The sequence below is a fragment of the Corythoichthys intestinalis genome, chromosome 1 (genome assembly GCF_030265065.1).
Source record: "Corythoichthys intestinalis isolate RoL2023-P3 chromosome 1, ASM3026506v1, whole genome shotgun sequence".
In the NCBI taxonomy this organism is placed as follows: Eukaryota; Metazoa; Chordata; class Actinopteri; order Syngnathiformes; family Syngnathidae; genus Corythoichthys; species Corythoichthys intestinalis.
In genome coordinates this window covers 50200033-50216585 of record NC_080395.1, presented here as the reverse complement: position 1 = coordinate 50216585, position 16553 = coordinate 50200033, and the positions used below count along the sequence as shown (strand labels likewise).

Sequence of the window (16553 nt, the reverse complement as noted above, 5' to 3'; positions counted from 1 at the left end):
AACAGTGTCACCAATTTTGAAGATGATCCAACTAACACCCTCGGCGAAAAGGTCTCAAATGTGCACCCTGTAAATCGATAAAAATTTCATATTTGATCCAAAATAACCGATTTCCTGTTGGGTTTGGAATATGGGTGTATATGCTTTTTTGGAGCGGTTTTGGACAAGGTATAGACCCCCCAAATTTCATCACTCTACGCTGACAGACCCTAATGTTATAGGCCAATTTTAAAATTTCAAGGGGGCGCCACTGAGCCATTTTGTTATATTTTTTTGCAACGTTGCAAAATTATCGAAATTTACAATTTTCCGCACGTATGTGCAAATTTTGGTGACTTTTCGTGCATGTTCAGGCCTCCAAATTGGCCGTTTTCATTTGCCTTGAAAAGGAAAAAAAAAAAAAAACCTTTGCAAAACAATAGGGCCTTCGCACGCTTAGTGCTCGGACCCTAAAAATGATAATACAACAAAAAACAGGGATTCACTGAGTACTGACAACTCTTGTTCATGCACAATTAGTAGGTCATGATTTCCTATGGCCTGTGTTGTATTCATTAATGCATATTATTTTCAAATATTATACAAATATTCCTGCATTAATTAAAAAATGTTTTAGTTCCTTAACTGCTATTGTGATCAAAAACACTGAATCTCAATCCTTAGACTGTTCTGTATATATTGATTAAAATTCTAAAAACAAAGCAAAAACTAAATATCAAAAAGGTAAAATGTTCCTATTGCTTATTGCTTGCTATTGCTTTTGTAAAAAAAAGAAAAAATAATTTAAAAAAACATTATTTGAATTTCAGTGAGGCTGTTCTGCTAAAGCTTTCAGCAACTTTTGATCAATCCATTTCATTGTCAGAAATTTTAGACCCCGCCCCTCCGAATACAAAATTACGGATACAAATAATTCAGATGGTTGAACAGATATAATCCTGAGTACTGCAGTAGATAATATTCGAAGTATTGTCCTCTATAGCCTCAAATTTTTCATTTACTCATTCACCCACCCAGCCACACATACGCATACCCAATCACACAAAAAGTTTATTATTGTTGTTTTCACTTCTGTCTGTCCTATCATATTATTCTGATTCATCACTGTATTCTCATACTGTACTATAAAAAAAATAATTACAAAAAAGTAATAAAACTCAATTAATTTGACATTGCATGATTATGTGTGGCCTTCGACCTTTGCAAAATTCTTGGACCGCAATCTTGATTAAAAACATTACATCCAAGGTAGAGTGTAAATTTTCAAGCTAGACATTTTGCTGGATTATGAAAAACAAAGAAATACTGTATGAAGCGAAGAAGAAAAAAAGAAAAAGAAACAATGTTTTCTTCATGAATAATTTAGACTGCAAGTCTGTATTGTGACCCAATTTAAGAATCAAAGTGAAGAAGGAGAACACAATTTAAGGTTGAGAGGCAAAAGCATTTGTTATTTTCGAAATAGAGGATTAAATTCATACCAAGCATGCTATTTTTAGCAGCTTCTGAAACACCTGCAGCACACAACAATGTGGAAGAAAAAGAATGAAGCTATTTTAAATGTAATCATACAGACTGTCTCTCACATGCACGTCAATCTGATTAACTCTTCATTAGCTGTTCACCCCTGCCCCCAACACATTCATATATTTGCATACAAACATGGCACTTGTTTTACTATCCCTTTTTTACTGCGTGCACACACACGCGCGCGCGCGCGCACACACACCAGACTCAAACAAATTAAACAAATCTGTACTAAATCCCCAAAATGCAGCAGCCTGGTGATCCCTCACCGAGACTACATGTGCAGATGTGAAGATGTCACATCACGTAGGTTACGTGCAACCTCAAGGATTAACGTAATCTCTGGGCTACAAAGTCTAGAATGGAACTATAGCACAGACATTACCATATTTTTGTTTGAACATTGTACATAAAGCCTAAGTGAAGACAGAGGACAAGTCTGTAGTCACCTCAAAACCTCCACAAATAGAAAATGAGAGATGCAAGCATTTCACTGCCAAATTGCTTCATGTAATTTTTATTATGTGAAAATATAAATCTAGAATCTTGAAAAATACACAAGGAAATTTACAATAAAGGATGACTGTCATTCTCATTAAAATTTCCAGATTGTCATTTTCTTTTAAAAATTGTATAAATAATAAATAATAAATGTAAATAAGTTATTGAATTAAGATTTGTTAACAATGAAAAAATTAAAAGTGTTCGTTGGCTGTCACTGAGTAGCATTTGCGATCAAAAACTATACAAAACTAACTAAATTAAGGACAACCAGAGGATGGCTGGTGGTAAAGGATAGCTTGTTGAAACAGGAGAATGTCATTGTCAGTCGCATGACCACGTCGATATAAAAAGCTAAGGCTATGCTTAGGTCGGCTCGTTTTTTTCGTCTTTTTCAGCCTTCGACACTCAAGCCATCTCTTTAACTGAACATTTTTATGTTCTTCCACATCTCTGCCAATGAATTTGGCACCGGGGACATCATTTTCGGAGAGAATTGTTAGGTTTAGCTCTGTAAACATCTCCTTCGCACACGATTTCCATTCATTTACTATTGGGGACAAGCTCCCGTTTGTCCCCCACTTAGCAACAGTAGCTAACACCATGAATATTAATGAGCCGAAGTGACGTGTTGCTTGCGGTACGCCATTGGATCATGTGATCATAAATAAGCAGGCCGATCGGGCCATTTTTTAGAGGGTCGAAATCAGGTGAAAAGGATCGGGTTTTATTTTTATTTTTCAATTTATTTATTGTTTTTTAAGGGCAAAAAGTAACAAAATAATCCAGAAATACAATGGCATTGCCAAAAGAAACAGAAATACATGTTTTATACCCTGCAACACTCCAAGAAAAAGCTGAAGAGGAAGTACTGTAAACAGTACAATACTTTAACATGTTTGGAACTTTTATTCACTTTAAAAGGAAAAAAATGGATTGAGAGTCTGTATTGGCAGGTTCTCAAAATCAGGTGGCTAGGGTGCAAAATCATGCAATCGGGATATCCCTACTATAAAAGGTTAATCACATTTCAATTCAAAGCATTTAAAGCAATATGAATCAATCACTTCCATGGATGAAGAAAAGAATTGGGCCTGTATGACAAATTCAATGTGAAACAGGTTGTTACATATTCATACACTATGACACTGAGTAACCTAATGCTTTTGTAAGGCATATTGAGCTAGTGTTTACCATTCCTTTGGTGCCAAGGTAACTTCTTCTGGATGAGTAGCGTCTGAATAGACAGATTACCGAACAAGGCCATACTAATCTCAGGAGTACTCTAAACATTCGGCTGTCTGAGCGATACCAGCGCTGCAATGTTGTTATTGAGTTATGACTTGGGGGAGGATTCCTCATTGTTTTTCTTACACAAGCTTGACTTGAAACAGCTATCGTGTTTCATTTATTATAGCGGGGAGTGTAATTGCAAACAGCCCTCTTCTTTAAATAAAATTTAAAAAACTAATTAATAACTTCAGACTTGCAAAAAACATTGCCTGATAAAAAGAAGGTTCAATACTGGACTAATGGATTACAGCCACATTGCAGGACCATGATAAGGGGGCGCGTAAGTGCACTTTGTGTATAACTCAGCCTTGAAGTGAAAGTGAGAAGTGCGTATATATATTTCACGATCAAGCACAGACCTCTGGTCTCTGGTGTTTTGGGGGCTTTTAGATTCAGCCAGGTTTCAAGTGACACCAACATGACTGCTCTGCCCAGTCGGTTATGTGACATTAGAAGGCCAAACATCCTAATGGCTCCAATATCACCATTCTTTGTGGTGCTTTGACAGCAAGATAAAAACCAGGATTGTTATCTGACTCCTTAACATTGTTAAATAAAATGCACTGTTGTGACAGAAAGTTTTGCTTGCACTGCCCCCTAGTGGTACATTGAGGTCCAGTTCCTTGCAAGAGTTGGCATCAGGAAATAACGTTTTTACACTTGTAGCTTGTTCCTCTGGTCTGGACCACAATAAAAAAGTATCATTACCTTTGCTAAAACTTGTTTGCTGCAGTCAATTTGTACTGTATGTATTACAGTCACCAGCTTTGCTTTATAACAGAAAACCTGCACATAAATGCATGGCAAATAAAAATGAAAGCTCCACTTACAGAAGTTTCCAGGTGGCTGTAAACTGTGTTTCGTCAGCACGCACCAGCCGACAGGGAAGATGTCTCTGGAGTCAAAGTGGCACCAGTAGTCGAAGGCACCTCGCCAGCCGTCAAACATGACAAAGATCTCCTGACCTTTCACCTCGCCCACTGTAGCCGGACAAATTAAATAAGGGTTCTTCCGGTCCACGGCTTCCAACTTCATACCGGGTTTGAAGTAATTTTTAATGGGGCTAGCTGGTTCCTGTACACATGCACATGTTAGGGAGTTAAACAATATCCATGACAATTGTAAAAGGCAAGCTCAGAATGCTAAAATATGTTGAAATTAATCATGTGGAATTGCAATAATTTTATAACAACAAACCTTCTTAAAAGCACAGGCTGGTGCCATTTCTGCTCCACTCAGCGTTCTGAGAAGGAACATGGGCCAAGAGGAGGCATTCATTCTAAAACCTGATCATAAAATCAAACACATATTGAATTACTTTTGAGTCTTTTATGAGGCTAATGCAGATCATAGTATTCATTTGCACAAAGTTAAATGTAGCTTGGTTGTGACTGCCTGTCATTACGCTGACCAATGTTCATTACATATGCTATTTGAAAAATGACTATTAGAACACTGTGTATCAATCTATCCAAATACGACTTGAATAAAATGTTAATAAAAACGAAATTGATAAACATACAATTAAAAAATATATATATATATACACACATTATAAACAAAGTTGTTATCTCCAGCAGTAGAGTTAAAACTATTTAAGGTGGAATTTATGTATTTAGTTTTGTGTTGGTTTTGAGGATAACTCAAAACAAATAAAGGATTATTATCAAACTTCCAGGAGGTGGTTATAATATGAAAAGAAAGAGGTGATTAAATTTGGTAGCAATGAGGTCAAAGGTCACGGCGGTCAGAAAAGGAATTTCACCATAACTTGATATGGATTAGCCTAAGGGACAGCGTCAAAGGTCACATACAGTGAAGAAAATAAGTATTTGAACACGCTGCTTTTTTGCAAATTCTTCCACTTAGAAATCATGGAAGAATCTGAAATTTTCATCGTAGGTGCATGTCCACTGTGAGAGAGATTCTCTAAAAAGTAAAATCCAGAAATCACAATACATGTTTTTAAACAATTTATTTGTGTGATACAGCTGCAAATAAGTATTTGAACACCTGTCTATCAGCTAGAATTCTGACCCTGAAAGACCTGTTAGTCCGCCTATTAAAAGTCCACCTCTACTCCATGTATTATCCTGAATCAGATGCACTTGTTTGAGGTCGATGGCAGCATAAAGACACCTGTCCACCCCACACAATCAGTAAGACTCAAACTTTTAACATGGTCAAGACAAAAGAGCTGTCCAAAGACACCAGAGACAAAATTGTTCACCTCCACAATGCTGGAAAGGGCTATGGAGCATTTGCCAAGCAGCTTGGTGAAAAAAGGTCCACTGTTGGGGCAAAGATTAGAAAATGGAAGAGGCTAAGCATGATGGTCAATCTCAACTGAAGTGAAGCCCCATGTAAGATATCCCCTCGTGGGGTCTCAAAGATCCTAAGAAAGGTGAGGAATAAGCCCAGAACTACACGACAGGAGTTGGTCAATGACCTGAAAAGAGCTGGGACCACCGGTTCCAAGGTTACTGTTGGTAATACACTAGATGTCATGGTTTGACATCATGCTTGGCACGGAGGGTTCCCCTGCCTAAACCAGCCCATGTCAAGGCCTATGTCCACTTGGATGATGCAGAGGAGTCATTGGAGCAGGTTTTGTGGTCAGATTAAAGTAAAAAAGAACTTTTTGGTCATAATTCGACTAACCGTGTTTGGGGGAAGAAGAAGGATGAGTACCGTCTCAAGAACACTATCCTTACTATGAAGCATGGGGGTGGTAGCATCAAGCTTTGGGGGTATTTTTCTGCGCATGGGACATGACGAGTGCACTGTTTGAGAGAAAGGATGACTGGGATGTTGGGGAACAACCTCCTTCCTTCAGTCAGAGCATTGAAAATGGGTCGTGCCTAGGTCTTCCAACATGACAATGACTCGGAGCACACAGCCAGGAAAATCAAGGAGTGGTTCCGTAAGAGGCATATCAAGGCTCTAGCATAGCCTAGCCGGTCTCTCCACCTAAGCCCCATAGACAGCCTTTGGAGGGAGCTCAAACTCTTTGTTTCCCGGCAACAGCCCAGAAACATGACTGATAGGTGGGCTAAGATCCCACCCGCAGTGTATGCAAAAACTGGTGAGAAACTAAAGGAAATGTTTGACCTCTGTAATAGCAAACAAAGACTACTGTACCAAATATTAACATTTGTTTTCTCAGGTGTTCAAATACTTATTTGCAGCTGTATCACACAAAAAAATTGTTTTAAAAAATCATACATTGTGATTTCTGGATTTTTCTTTTTAGATTATCTCTCACAGCGGACATGCACTTACGATGAAAATTTCAAAACCCTCCATGATTTCTAAGTGGGAGAACTTGCAAAATAGCAGGGTGTTCAAATACTTATTTTTTTCACTGTGGTCAGAAATATGGTGATGTTTTGAATTACGCTGCTTAGTGGAGTTTTTTCCGCCTATAGTACTTAAGTCATTGACTGCAATTGACACCAATTGATGTCCAATTCATTTAAAGTGGGAGGAATGGCTGTGAATTCTCATTGCAGTGCGATTGACGGCTCAAAATTATAGTGTAGTGTATATAGTAAATTAGAGCAACGGAGAATTTGACTTGGTAGGAAAAGATTGGTCATAGTAATAACATTAACAATGGATTTGCTCTGTGAACACATCCAATTAAGTGGGCCTCTAAAAAAGACTGAGCTAAATGGAATCATTACTTTTATACTCCACAATGAGTGCAGGGATGCGAATGTGAGAGGCAGCATCATAAACCAAGCACGGTGACTAGTGGATTAAGGCTGAACGACGCTATGTAGATTCAGCTCAGTTACCATTTTATTTTTTACTTCCACTTCATGCTGACAAATGTGTGCACATCCATCAAACACATCCCCCATAAAGAATATAGCAATCTGCGCATGAACGACCAAGCACGTTTTAAAGGTTTCTCACCCAGCGGGGGCTGCAGCATGTCCCCATTCCTCTCACAGGTTCCAATTGGTTGGATGTCAGAAGAGTCAACCAGCCTCCAGAAGTCGTTGGTGTTGTCACTTCCATCTAGACGCAGGCGTAGTCGAGTACCCATCATGCCCATCACCGTAGCAATGCACACTGAGTTGGAGTTGCGCGGGTCGCGAGCCTCCAGCTTCATGCCTGCCTTGAAGTCATTGGAAGGAGGGATTCTGGACTACAGGTCCATACAAAGGAATTACAATTACAATGTGACCCTTCACTGTATTTGGGTACACTTGTCAATTGCACTTGAGATGTATCTTTCAATGAACATTCAACTGAATATCAAATTGACCATTTTTCATTCTCTTTTGTTGTATTTACAGAAGACTTCAGCTGACAGTGACAAACAAATACGTTTGGTCTCTTAACTGGACAGTCTTTTGTGATGTAATTTCCAAATACTTGACACTACAGCAAAACAGAGACAGAAGTCGATAAGTATTTAAAAAGCATGTTTTAATAAGTTTGTGTTCAAAGCAGGGCTGCCACATTACTTTAATAACAGACTAATCACACATTGTTTATGTGAAGTCAACTAATCAGTCCATACAGTGCCTATCATAAGTATTCACCCCCTATCAAATCAATAATTTAATCAATCAATAATGGTCAAAACAATTTGGCATTTTTAGCACAAAAAATCATTGAAAAAAACTTTATTGTCAAATTGAAAACAGATTTCTACAGAGTAATGTCAATGAAATTAAAATATTAGGGGTGTCAAACAATTAAAATTTTTAATCGAGTTAATTACAGCTTAGAAATTAATTAATCGTAATTAATCGCAATTAATCGCAATTCAAACAATCTAAAAAAAATGATCCATATTTTTCTGTAAATTATTGTTGGAATGGAAATATAAGACACAAGGCGGATATATACATACAACATATTGTACATAAGTACTGTATTTGTTTATTGTAACAATAAATCCACAAATGGCATTATTAACATTCTTTATGTTAAAGTGATCCACGGATAGAAAGACTTGTAGTTTTCAAAAGACAAATGTTATAGTTACAAGTTATAGTAATTTTATATTAAAACTAGGGCTGTCAAGATTATCGCGTTAACGGGCGTTAATTAATTTTTTTAATTAATCACGTTAAAATATTTGATGCAATTAACGCATGCACTGAATGAGCAGCTCGCCCATTGCCTCAAACAGATTACAATGAGGCCGTTTATGGACATTAAGAGTGAAGAGAATGCCACCGGCCGCTTGGGGGCAGCGCCGTTCCATACTAATGTTAATTCTTCTAAACGTGGGAGAATTAGTAGTTGTGAGCTGTATGCACAATGCAATGCAAATTGCTATTTGTGCTCCACACATATTTCGGTAAGTTTTTCTTTCTTTCCCAAAATACAACAAGAGACACATAATTGCCACTAAAAGAAAGAAAACTTACCGAAATATGTGTGGGGTCACAAATAGCAATTTGCATTGCATTGTGCATACAGCATAAACATCTCACAACTACTCCTTCTCCCACGTTTAGAAGAAATAACATTAGTATGGAACGGCGCTGCCCCCAAGCGGCCAGTAGCATTCTCTTCACTCTTAATGTCCATAAACGGCCTCACTGAAATCTATTTGAGGGAATGTGCGAGCTGGTCATTCAGTGCATGCGTTAATTGCGTCAAATATTTTAACGTGATTAATTTTAAAAATTACTTAACGCCCATTAACGCGATAATTTTGACAGCCCTATAAAATATATAAAAGAAAATAATTGTTTGCATAACTTTTCACCCCCTTCAAGTCAGTATTTCGTAGATGCGTCTTTAGGTGCAATCACAGCAGTAAGTCTGTGTGAAAATGTCTTAATCAGTTTTGTACATCTGTCCACTGCAATTTTGCTCCATTCTTTGAAAAACTGCTCAAGCTCTGTCAGGTTGCGCAGGTAGCGGGCATGAACAGCCCTTTTCGAGTCCAGCCACAAATTCTCTATATGATTGAGGTCTGGACTTTGACTCAACCACTTCAGAACATTTACAAATTCTTTTTTAACCACTCCTGTGTAGCTTTTGCAGTATGCTTTGGATCATTGTCTTGCTGGAAAATAAATCTTCTCCCAAGCCGTATTTCTCTTGCAGACTGAAGATAGTCCCCAAGGGTTTTGGGTGTATTTTGCAGCATTCATTCTGCCGTCTATCTTTCAAGCTTTCCTGGTCCGGCTGCTGAGAAACATCCCCACAGCATGACGCTACCACCACCATGCTTCACTGTGGGCTTGCTGTGTTTTTGGTGATGTGCAGTGTTTGGTTTCCAACAAACATAATGTCTTGCCTGATGGCCAAAAAGCTCAATTTTGGTCTCATCAGACCAAAAAAAATCTTCCACATTGCCATGGAGTCTTCTACTTGCTTTTTGGCAAATTCTAGTCAAGATCTAATATGACCTTTCTTCAGCTGTGGCTTTCAACATGGACGTAATGTTTATCATTAAAAATTAAACAAAATAAAACCTTTTTTTCCCATTCATAACGAGAAAATATGAAGATCGTTTGTCTTTTTTTTTTAAATAGGCCGCTTTAATCAGGGTTCCTACAGCTGAAGGCAAGTTTAAGACTTTTTAAATTAAAATTCTAAATTTTTAAATTTAATACCCAACTTCACAAAAACAGACACGACAGAGGGGGAAAAAAAGCATAAATTACACAGAGTTAGGATATATCACCAAAGTGTTTATTTTAACAAAGCATTACTTTCTGGTCCAGAGAAAACTCTCGGTGGAAACGAGAGTTGCACAGAACTGGGAAATACCGGGCGTTTGTTGGCTGCTTGATTTTGAGGCTTCATGCTTCGTGCTGTGCATGCAAAATTCCACCGCTTTAACTCCCATTGTGCCATGTTTAAAATATTTACTCCACAAAGTCCATCATGCCTTTTACACATTCCCAGGTACTGGTTTCAGCCATTATGAAAAATTGTGGTTCAAAAGCCAATTTTTGTTGAATCTGCACTTTCTCATGACGTCACTATAAATTGATCGCTAGGTGCGTCTGCTTTAGAATCCCAGCCTTCATCATAATGCAGTTTAATGGTTCCGCTATTGTGATCGCACATGACATTTCAAAATGTATTTTTCGGTAAATTATTTTAATTTAGGAAAATAATGTATTTTGTTCTTAAAGATTAGTTTTATTTATGAAATCCCATTAATTTTGTGTTATTTAAGACCTGCAGAAGCTTTAAGACATTTTAATGCCAATTAAGGCCTTATTTTTAGAGTTTGATGACTTTTAAGACTTCTTAAGGATCTGTGGGAACACTGTCTATAATAAAAGCTGCAGAGTACAACTGGAGAGGAAAAAAAAAAGTCACGGCTTACAGTCCAAAAAATATGGTCATTACAAACATAATCAGTCTGCTATCCTCAAAGCTATCGGAAAATATTTACTGTAAAGACGATAAAAAAAGAGCATTTAAAAAATTTGAGGGGGTAAACAACTATCCATCCTTTCGTCTTCTCCCGCTATATTCTGTATATTCTAAATAAACGTTATCAGAGTAGTTGTCGATTAATTCGATAATTCATTTGTTGTCGATTAATTGTTGCAAAGGTATGGGAGGAGGAGTTGATTTTCACCTTTTGCAGGTGTGTCTGCAATGTATACCCTGTCATGAATGGAAATTTACTGAAGTGTACGTTTAGTATGGCAATGATTAGCTACCTGTTTGAAGCAAGTAGGCGAGGCTGCAATAGATGAGGTTTTTCTCAGGTAGTCTTCCCAACTGAATGGCTCTGGCAAAAGGGACAAACAATTCACTTTGTTGAAAAGAAAGACACCATTATCTTTAAATATTATGTTTATGTGTATATTTCTTCAGTTTGTGTTGTTTGAAGACCAACAAACAAAATTTAAAAAAAAAAAAAAAAATACTGGAGTTGGTAAATCAGGTATACATGACTCATTTAATCCGAGTGAGAAACACATTTCTTAACTGTGTATGAAGAGTTTGCCAAACTTTAAATATAGGTTTTGGGACATAAATTGACTCCTACTATTTTTCAATTGCTGTCAGCAGAAGAGGTCAAATAATGTGTTGAGCTCACCATTAGATTTGTCAAGTGCAGAACCCGCACCTATGCTTGGCCTCTCTTTTTTGTCCTCTTTCTGATCTGGAATCAAACATTGTTCCTTAGAAAAATGCATGCCTACCTATTTTCATGTAACCACTCCAAAAAGATTATTTAACAGTCTTAAAAACAACAAAGAAGTATAGTATCTGTAAGACTGGCCAACCTTTATGTGGCGTCCGGCCCATGATGACCCAGATGTTATCCTGCAGCAGCAGAGGAAGTCAGACTGGCCCTTACCTTAAAGTACACATATCCATGGTATTACAAATGAACAAGCACCACTATGAAAAACAGTGTACAGTATTAAGAATAACACAATAAAAAATGGTCATTTGGAGTAGTTAATGTGAATCATTCCCTCATGTTATTTTTTTTTAATTGAAGACATTGTACAGTGGGGGGGGGATCAACAGAGCATTCAAACTGAAATCAATTTAACTTTTGAATGGTCCGGGATCCATGTTCACACACCTCGCCAAACAAAATATGACCATGTTAAAAATATATACAGTATATTCCATAGTTACCTTTAAATAGGATAAACATTTAAACATTATCACAGATTTTAAGTGTAAAAGTCTTATAGAATAATCCTGATATGGACCGTAGTAACTTCCAGCAGTCAGAGGCAAAAATACACTCTGGGAAACACGAACTTATCCAACTGGAAGGGACATCAAAATTGCAGAAATATTCCTAAATAATCCTGAATTTTCAGCGCAGAACATCAACCTTTGCAGTGTAGTGTAGCTGTTCCTCCCTGTGCAGGCCTTCTGTCTTTGCAGAGAAAGCCATGGAGTGGAACTGAGCCATAAAGATTCCAAGGTGCCATAAAATGCCATTAAGTCGTATGGATGTGGGACGGCTGCAGGTCCACATGAAAAGGATTCCTGTTCCATCCCTCGCTCAGCGACCGACTACTTGGCTGTTTGCACGTCTGTCTTATCCCTCATGAGGGTCACGCTTAACAGTTCAGCAGAGCAGGAAGCACTTCATTTTTACAACCTCCATTTCCACTCAAGCAGCCTCTAGTCTGATATTTGCGTTATCATGCTTTACACAGCATAGATGAGAAGGGAAAATTGGTGGTTTCATGATCTGTGATAGCTTTTGATTGACAGGAGTTGGCAAAAGCAGCATCAGTATGAGGAGAAGCATGTTGAAAGAGTGACACAACTTGTGAGGCCAAAAACAGACACAAATGCAATTGGTTTCTAGAAAACTAGCAAATTGCTGTTTGCAATGAAACCTTATCCAAGTTCTTAAACGAGTTGACAAGTTTAATTCGATCGATCATTTTGAGTAGTGTTGTCCCAATTCAATACTCGGTATCGGCGACTGATATGGTGATTTCTGGAGTACACGAAAGTATCAGATTTGCTCACAAGATCTCATCCAATCCAATATTCACATATGCTTTCAACGCCATTGCGCTTTTTGGCTGTTCTAAGTCAAACCACAAGGCAAACACTGTTTGGGGCAACTTCTCTTGAAAGGAACCTGTTACTAGAAACACATAAAATATTGCCATTGATTTAGAAATCTATCATATTTAGTACATTTTTGACCTACGGAGGGCGCCATGTTTTTATGAACACTTGGGGTGATGACGTAGATTGTCACTGTCACTCGACGAATACTAATGGGTTACTGCAATTCCGTCAACGTGGCGAGACATTCAATGCTCATCGGTTAAAGTAAGTACTTTGTAAGTACTTTACTTTACTTAGTAAGTACTTACTATTTGTGTTTTTATTGAGTCTTTTATTACCTTTTCATTGCCTCAAAATACTTTTTGCATGTATTTCCCTCTCATACTTTTAACTTAGCATTGTGTTTTGTTGTGGTAGCTTTAAAGCAGATTGTTGAACTGTAGACCACATCCGTCACACAGCATATTTAAACCACCCTTAATTGATATTACTACGTTTAAGTATTTTCTTAAGGCATCTTTAGTATGTTCTGTCTGTATGCATCTAAACAAAACAAGCTGAAAGCGCACTGCAGTATTTTGGGTGTCAAATTCACCTCTTGTAGCATGTTTCACTGGTGTAGCATATTTTGGCAGACCACCATTTTTAGTCCTACTCTCGTCTCGTGTCATTCCGGCTTTCCTGTTCATTTTGCTTTTGCTGCTCGTTTTGTGAAATATCGACAGTGCTGTCATGCTCATTAATGGTCATCTCAGGTTCAAATTGAAAAGGATGGACAGATGACATGTTTATGTCACTAGAGTCATACTCTGGAAGCCCAGTGTTGTGCCGAAAAACATCCGCCCCGCGTGAAATGTCTCCCCTGACGGGAGCGCCCACACGTCACTCGTACAAACAGCTTTTTCTTACCAATCGACGGACACGGAAACGACTTTCTTGTACTGTGAATATGTATTATTTTATTCTGCTTGAACTAATAAATATTGTAGTGTGAATATGTATTATTTTACTCTGCTTGAACTAATAAATGCCATACCTGTGTGATTCTCATTGGGTCGTGAAAACCTGTAGTGTAGACTAATACATTTCTGTTCAAAGATGCTTATTTGGCCCAGTCCACCATTTGTTACTAAAATACAGTACTAGTATTTTGTGTAATTTATTTATTTATTTAAAACTGATTTTACAGTCGTAAATCCATTACTGTAACGCGTCCATGAAAACATTTGATGTTTTCTCCTCAATAAAGCGTTACAAATAAGTGCTCCCTTTAGGGGAGACAGTTCACGCGGGGGGAATATTTTTCGGCACAACACCGGCAGTGTAACCATGTGACGTCACCACCCTGCGACGTCAACAACAATGGCGACCTACTAGTTAAACTAATTTTACAAATTGTATAAAAACAAAACCATCAAGAGGGGTTTTAATATCAAAATTATTTTAACTCATAATAACGTTTATCTTTTAAGAACTACAAATATTTCTATTCGTAGATCCCTCAAGAAAGCAAAGAGTAAAAGAGCATCTTTCCTAGTTTAAAAATAAATAAAAATAACATGACATGAAATTATTATTATTTTTTTTTTAGGACTATCTGAATAGCTTGTGAGATATCACAATTGTTTACAGATGAAGTGGGCAAGGTAAATACCCCAAAATTTTCAGGCACTGTTTTGTTTTTCGGTCAGGTTACCACTTTTTGCTTTGGAATCGGTACTAAATAGATATGTTAGGTACCCAACCCTAGGGACATCTGTCCCTGAACATTTTTTTTTTTTTTTTTTTTTTTTTTGCTTTGTTTGCTTTGTAAGAAAGTATAGATTGTTATATATTCTTAAGAGTATGTACTAATTGACGTATTGATGGATTTAAGTGCAACGCGTTTGCATTTAATAGTTTAAAAATGCTTGTGTGCCACAATTTATGTAGATTAGTTAGATTGATGTAGATGTAGATATGGCATTTGACGTCTTTTCGTTTTTCCCCAATTTGGTTTGGGTGGGCGGGACTCCGCTCATTATTCTCAAGGCTAACGGCTTGCTAATGTTGCATTATTAAACACCGCACTGGATTCAGTGAGCATCACACTTGTTTAATATACAGCGCGCGGGAACGCAGTGAACACAAGGGCAAAGGACTTCAACGTAATTCACGGTGCTGTAACAATAACAAGAAGTAGCCTTCACGTAAGCAACATGCCGTACAGTGAACAGTCAAGCAACAACACACACAGCAACACAACCACATTTCTTCCAAGCGACCAAACGCAGCGATTCTGGGACAAATGAGCGCGGGAAAGGCGTGAATAAAGACCTCGGCAGTCGGCGCAGGACGAGAAGAAGAAGAAAGACGTACCGAGGGTTGGAGGTGCCAATTTGGATGGTAAGGCTGACTTTCTGTCAGATGCAGGCGGCCGCCATGTTCGCTGCAGCTCCGCGCATGTCCGTCAGTCGCCACAGAACACACACGCACACACACACTCCAGAGAGAAACAAGGCGAAGTGGTTTCTTTCCAGCCGCTCAAAATGAGAATTATCTTTCAAGTTTGCTTCCAATAATAACATACATAACGAAACTATAACATAAATGTTTGAGAGAAGTGTACTGTTATTTTACCCGCGCGACGATATTAACCTGCATTTCGGTATATACTAGTAGATGACATCATGTTTTTTCAGAGCAGACACCACTGAGGCAAATCAGTGCCATCGGAGTTTGAATTTCAACGCATTTTTTTTACTGTAAATCCTCAATAAATCAACTTTATATTTTACTATCAGAAAAACTGTAAAATGTGTCCAATTAAATTTCACATTTTACATGGTTATGCTTAAAAATCTGCAAAAAAAACAATGTCATAAATTGAAACTCTCAGATGCCACAAAATACAGAAAAAAAACAATCCACGCACCTTAAATCTTTTGTTTTTATGGTTTTAAAAAAATAATCTTGAAAAGAAAAATTGAGGCAATTGTATCATGATAGCGGGAACAATTTTGTGTCTTGTTCCTGCAAGAACAAGTTACATGTGAGCATGAGCCATTTTGGGTGAGGACATTCTTAATTGTCCACCAGTTAATTAAGTCTCTAACAGTTAACATCAGAAATGTGTTTTTGTAAAATAGGTTGTGAATGGAAAATACTCAGAGAAAGTCGTAAGTACAACATGTGCATTCGTACCATCAAAATGGTCAGTTTTTCAATAACAAGCTTATTTTATGTTTGTTCTGGTTAATCAAACTGGCAATCGTGATCAATTTCATAACTCAGTTTTAGAGTAATTAGTAAGTGACTAGTGGCGTCGTTAGGCAAGCCCCCCTAAAATATTCTCAAGCCCCTCTAAATAATTTGGTGTTGTTTCATTTTTTTTTTTTTTTTTAAAGCAAAGATATTCACTATGAAGTTGCCAGAATATTACGGTAGTTTAAATCAATAATCCTATAGCCTGTCGTTAATAGTAGGGCTGTCAAACGATTAAAATTTTTAATCGAGTTAGTCACAGCTTAAAAATTAATTAATCTGAATTAATCGCAATTCAAACCATCTATAAAATATGCCATATTTTTCTGTAAATTACTGGAAAGATAAGACACAAGACGGTTATATACATTCAACATACTGTACATAAGTACTGTATTTGTTTATTATAACAATAAATCAACAAGATGACATTAACATTCTGTTAAAGCAATCCATGGATAGAAAGACTTGTAGTTTTATATATA

At 37.4% G+C, this 16553-nt stretch overlaps 1 protein-coding gene across 2 annotated transcripts in view; it reads right to left on the bottom strand.

Moving 5' to 3' along the window:
• The window catches only part of LOC130926697 (polycomb protein SCMH1-like), a 32979-nt gene extending 17649 nt beyond the window's left edge, over positions 1-15330 (bottom strand). For both annotated transcript variants that reach the window (XM_057851783.1, XM_057851794.1), the window contains exons 1-7: positions 15184-15330; positions 11556-11629; positions 11366-11431; positions 10983-11053; positions 7243-7477; positions 4519-4607; positions 4152-4395 (exon numbers count right to left, since the gene is read on the bottom strand). In XM_057851783.1, the coding sequence (XP_057707766.1) occupies positions 4152-4395; positions 4519-4607; positions 7243-7477; positions 10983-11053; positions 11366-11431; positions 11556-11577 (727 nt within the window). In that variant the 5' untranslated portion in view covers positions 11578-11629; positions 15184-15330. The remainder of the gene's footprint in view (positions 1-4151; positions 4396-4518; positions 4608-7242; positions 7478-10982; positions 11054-11365; positions 11432-11555; positions 11630-15183) is intronic.
• Between the last annotated feature and the right edge of the window lie 1223 nt (positions 15331-16553).